The sequence below is a fragment of the Oncorhynchus masou genome, chromosome 25 (assembly GCF_036934945.1).
Source record: "Oncorhynchus masou masou isolate Uvic2021 chromosome 25, UVic_Omas_1.1, whole genome shotgun sequence".
Taxonomy (NCBI): domain Eukaryota; kingdom Metazoa; phylum Chordata; class Actinopteri; order Salmoniformes; family Salmonidae; genus Oncorhynchus; species Oncorhynchus masou.
Window position 1 is genome coordinate 3,793,130 of NC_088236.1, and position 5,247 is coordinate 3,798,376.

General features: G+C 56.9%; 1 protein-coding gene across 1 annotated transcript; it reads right to left on the minus strand.

Moving 5' to 3' along the window:
• Window positions 1-585: 585 nt before the first annotated feature.
• LOC135514442 (basic proline-rich protein-like) lies at window positions 586-3,642 on the minus strand. The gene is made up of 3 exons (XM_064937944.1): window positions 3,614-3,642; window positions 1,304-2,244; window positions 586-1,229 (listed from the first exon to the last, which is right to left on the minus strand). The coding sequence occupies exons 1-3, from the start codon at window positions 3,640-3,642 to the stop codon at window positions 586-588; spliced, it is 1,614 nt and encodes a 537-aa protein (XP_064794016.1).
• Between the last annotated feature and the right edge of the window lie 1,605 nt (window positions 3,643-5,247).

Consider the following 5,247-nt stretch of genomic DNA (forward strand, 5'->3'; position numbering starts at 1 on the left):
GGGGGTGGGATGAGGTGTGGGAGGGAGGGGAATGGGGTGAGGTGTGGTGTGGGAGGGGAGTGGGGTGAGGTGTGGGAGGGGAAGGGAATGGGGTGAGGTGAGGTGTGGGAGGGGAATGGGGTGAGGTGTGGTGTGGTGTGGGAGGGGAGTGGGGTGAGGTGAGGTGTGGGAGGGGAGTGGGGTGAGGTGTGGGAGGGGAGTGGGGTGAGGTGTGGTGTGGGAGGGGAGTGGGGTGAGGTGAGGTGTGGGAGGGGAGCGGGGTGAGGTGTTGGAGGGGAGGGGAGGGGAATGGGGTGAGGGGAGGTGTGGGAGGGCATGGAGAGCCAAGGCGATCAACAAGCCCTCTACATTTCAATCCACACAGCTGTGACAAGGGCCAAAATCAACAGCAGGCAGCCATGGAGAGGGTTTGAGAGAGAGAATGAATGAGTGAGTGAGTGAGTGAGTGAGTGAGTGAGTGAGTGAGTGAGTGAGTGAGTGAGTGAGTGAGAGAGAGCGAGCGAGATGGAGAAAGAGAGAACGAGAGAGGAAGAGAGAGAGTCCCCATGGCTCTGCCCATTCTGGCAGGCTGGCAGCTCACCAGAATTACTGTGGACTGTGGGCTGGGGGCCTTGCTGCTGATGCCAGGAGTGTGGGCTGGGGGCCTTGCTGCTGATGCCTCAGCCCACAGCGGGAGGAGCCATGCTGAGCCTCGGGGTTTGAGGTCTCCCCACAACCACCACATGTAACACTCGATGTACCACTGAGCCGGAGCTGGGCCGGAGCTGGGCCAGAGTAGGGCCAGGGGCTGGGCCGGAGAAGGGCCGGAGAGGGGCCGGAGAAGGGCCAGGGGCTGGGCCGGAGGAGGGCCAGGGGCTGGGCCGGAGGAGGGCCGGAGAAGGGCCGGAGAAGGGCCGGCGAAGGGCCGGAGAAGGGCCAGGGGCTGGGCCGGAGGAGGGCCAGGGGCTGGGCCGGAGGAGAGCCGAAGAAGGGCCAGGGGCTGGGCCGGAGGAGGGCCAGGGGCTGGGCCGGAGGAGGGCCAGGAGCTGGGCCGGAGCTGGGCCGGAGTTTATTCAGAGTAGGGCCGGAGGAGGGCCAGGGGCTGGGCCGGAGGAGGGCCAGGGGCTGGGCCGGAGGAGGGCCGGAGTAGGGCCAGGGGCTGGGCCGGAGGAGGGCCGGAGAAGGGCCAGGCGCTGGGCCGGAGGAGGGCCAGGGGCTGGGCCGGAGGAGGGCCAGGAGCTGGGCCGGAGCTGGGCCGGAGTTTATTCAGAGTAGGGCCGGAGGAGGGCCAGGGGCTGGGCCGGAGGAGGGCCAGGGGCTGGGCCGGAGTAGGGCCAGGGGCTGGGCCGGAGGAGGGCCAGAGGCTGGGCTGGAGCTGGACTGGAGCTGGGCTGGGCCGGAGGAGGGCCAGGGGCTGGGCCAGAGCTGGGCTGGAGGAGGGCAAGGGGCTGGGCCAGAGCTGGGCTGGAGGAGGGCAAGGGGCTGGGCCGGAGGAGGGCCAGGGACTGGGCCGGAGGAGGGCCGGAGAAGGGCCAGGGGCTGGGCCGGAGGAGGGCCGGAGAAGGGCCAGGGGCTGGGCCGGAGGAGGGCTGGAGGAGGGCCAGGGACTGGGCCGGGCCGGAGGAGGGCCAGGGACTGGGCCGGAGGAGGGCCAGGGACTGGGCCGGAGGAGGGCCGGAGAAGGGCCAGGGACTGGGCCGGAGGAGGGCCAGGGACTGGGCCGGAGGAGGGCCGGAGTTGGGCCAGGGGCTGGGCCGGAGGAGGGCCGGAGAAGGGCCAGGGGCTGGGCCGGAGGAGGGCTGGAGGAGGGCCAGGGGCTGGGCCAGAGCTGGGCTGGAGGAGGGCCAGGGGCTGGGCCGGAGGAGGGCCAGGGGCTGGGCCGGAGGAGGGCTGGAGGAGGGCCAGGGGCTGGGCCGGAGGAGGGCCAGGGGCTGGGCCAGAGTAGGGCCAGGGGCTGGGCCGGAGGAGGGCCAGGGGCTGGGTCGGAGCTGGGCTGGGCTGGGTTGGAGGAGGGCCAGTGGCTGGGCCGGAGGAGGGCCAGGGGCCGGGTCGGAGCTGGGCTGGGTTGGATGAGGGCCAGGGGCTGGGCCGGAGCTGGGCCGTAGCTGGGCTGGAGGAGGGCCAGGGGCTGGGCCGGAGCTTGGCTGGGCCGGAGCTAAAGGAGGGCAAGGGGCTGGGCCGGAGCTGGGCCGGAGGTTGGCTGGTGCTGGGCTGGAGGAGGGATAGGGGCTGGGTCGGAAGAGGGCCAGGGGCTGGGCCGGAGGGCTAAAAACAACATATAAGATCCCTGGCTGACCCAACAACCTCCTAATACTGATGTGTGATCACGCTCGGGGGAATGTGTTAGGTGCTCTGCATGCACCACAACTGGAGCCCCTCGCTGATCCATGAAGGCCTGTGTGTGTGTGTGTGTGTGTGTGTGTGTGTGTGTGTGTGTGTGTGTGTGTGTGTGTGTGTGTGTGTGTGTGTGTGTGTGTGTGTGTGTGTGTGTGTGTGTGTGTGTGTGTGTGTGTGTGTGTGTGTGTGTGTGTTTGCGTGTTTGTGTGTGTGAGTGTGTGTGTGTGTGTGTTTGCGTGTGTTTGTGTGTGTGTGTGTGTGTGTAGTTGAGTTTTAGTTATCATCAGGTTTAATAATGTTAAGGCTCACACACATCGCACCGAATGTGGATCTGCCGTTTGTCTGCAAATTGTTCATCGTTTTTTAGAGCCACTGTAGGCATCTGAAAGTCATTTCCAGACGATTCTACATGTAAAACTTGTTTAGCTAATCATGGCCGGCACTCTGTTCTGAGGTGCTAAGTTCTCTAGACTAGCAAATGCTATTGGTGTGTCTGAGCTCTTACATAGTAATATACTGTAAAACTCCAACCACAAAAAAATACCTTTATTTAACTAGGCAAGTAAGTTAAGAACAAATGATTATTTACAGTGACAGCCTAGGAACAGTGGGTTAACTGGCCTAGGAACAGTGGGTTAACTGGTCTAGGAACAGTGGGTTAACTGGCCTAGGAACAGTGGGTTAACTGGCCTGGGAACAGTGGGTTAACTGGCCTAGGAACAGTGGGTTAACTGGTCCAGGAACAGTGGGTTAACTGGCCTAGGAACAGTGGGTTAACTGGTCTAGGAACAGTGGGTTAACTGGTCTAGGAACAGTGGGTTAACTGGCCTAGGAACAGTGGGATAACTGGTCTAAGAACAGTGGTTTAACTGGTCTAGGAACAGTGGGTTAACTGGCCTAGGAACAGTGGGTTAACTGGCCTAAGAACAGTCGGTTAACTGGCCTAGGAACAGTGGGTTAACTGGTCTAGGAACAGTGGGTTAACTGGTCTAGGAACAGTGGGTTAACTGGTCTAGGAACAGTGGGTTAACTGGTCTAGGAACAGTGGGTTAACTGGTCTAGGAACAGTGGGTTAACTGGCCTAGGAACAGTGGGTTAACTGGTCTAGGAACAGTGGGTTAACTGGTCTAGGAACAGTGGGTTAACTGGCCTAGGAACAGTGGGTTAACTGGTCTAGGAACAGTGGGTTAACTGGCCTAGGAACAGTGGGTTAACTGGCCTAGGAACAGTGGGTTAACTGGTCTAGGAACAGTGGGTTAACTGCCGTGTTCAGGGGCAGAACGGCAGATTGTTTTACCTTGTCAGCTCGTGGGTTGGAACTAGCATCCTTCCAGTTACTAGTATATCAGTATCCATAGGTTGTTGACATCATAGCTCAGCTGAAACATACACAGCTTGTGGGTTTCAGGTGGGTTTCAAGATGCTAGATGTGTGCATCACCCCTCATATACCAGTAGGAGTCACTGTTCAGGCAGGAATTGTTGGAATGTGACTTATATACATTACCTCTTGAGGTTTGAACAATGACCTTGATGTAACAACCTGTCAGTCAGGTTAAGTCAAAGTATTTAAGTTAAAGTTTTACCCTAACTGAAATTATTACAACGCTGGTTGAATTGAGATTTTCTTTTTTAAACTGTACTGGTTGATTTATTTTGTTGATTCCACGTCACAATGCATTGACAAATTATGTTGAAACAACATAGATTCAACCATTGTGTGCCCAGGGGTTGCATGGATAGCATGTAAATCGATGTGACGGTGGGTGTTGAGCGGCGTGGGTAAAGCTAGCCACCACACAAACACCTCAGACAGGGCTGACTGGGGAATTTAACACAGTCGTACAAAACAGAGACAAGCTCAGAGCTTCCTGTCACAGTAAATTCCACACTGGCCCACATGAAACAACACTCATCCAGCCAAACCAAGACGGACATATATGAAGTCAGGAGCTTGATGACAGAATGAACGTAATGCCCTCAGAAATGCCTCGGTTTCAATCATAAATAATGATCATTTTCCAGTCGTTTTATTCTGAACAGAACCATAAATAATTGTTCTGACCTGCAAAACAAAGTTCTGAACCGGTTCCAAACCCCAAAAAGTCCTTTATTTCCCTTTTTAAATCTCTAAAATCAACGTTTTACATTTTTTTTTTACACAAATCAATGCGTATAGTGCAGCTTGCTATGGAGCGGCCCAGCTATAGTAGTTTTAACCTAGACAGCCGATAGTGCAGCTTGCTATGGAGCGGGCCAGCTATAGTCTTTTTAACCTAGACAACCGATAGTGCAGCTTGCTATGGAGTGGGCCAGCTATAGTCGTTTTAACCTAGACAACCGATAGTGCAGCTTGCTATGGAGCGGGCCAGCTATAGTCGTTTTAACCTAGACAACCGGTAGTGCAGCTTGCTATGGAGCGGGCCAGCTATAGTCGTTTTAACCTAGACAGCCGATAGTGCAGCTTGCTATGGAGCGGGCCAGCTATAGTTGTTTTAACCTGGACAGCCGATAGTGCAGCTTGCTATGGAGCGGGCCAGCTATAGTCGTTTTAACCTAGACAGCCGATAGTGCAGCTTGCTATGGAGCGGGCCAGCTATAGTCGTTTTAACCTAGACAGCCGATAGTGCAGCTTGCTATGGAGCGGGCCAGCTATAGTTGTTTTAACCTAGACAGCCGATAGTGCAGCTTGCTATGGAGCGGGCCAGCTATAGTCATTTTAACCTAGACAGCCGATAGTGCAGCTTGCTATGGAGCGGGCCAGCTATAGTCGTTTTAACCTAGACAGCCGATAGTGCAGCTTGCTATGGAGCGGGCCAGCTATAGTCGTTTTAACCTAGACAGCCGATAGTGCAGCTTGCTATGGAGCGGGCCAGCTATAGTCGTTTTAACCTAGACAACCGATAGTGCAGCTTGCTATGGAGCGGGCCAG

Bases quoted from the DNA above. Each gene is read 5' to 3' on its own strand.
- LOC135514442 (XM_064937944.1), bottom strand. From the start codon at position 3,642: ATGCTAGTTCCAACCCACGAGCTGACAAG. The intron at 2,245-3,613 runs GTAAAACAATCT...TGTTGTTTTTAG, and splicing joins CCAACCCACGAGCTGACAAG to CCCTCCGGCCCAGCCCCTGG. The intron at 1,230-1,303 runs GCCCAGCCCCTG...ACTCCGGCCCAG, and splicing joins CAGCCCCTGGCCCTACTCCG to CTCCGGCCCAGCTCCTGGCC.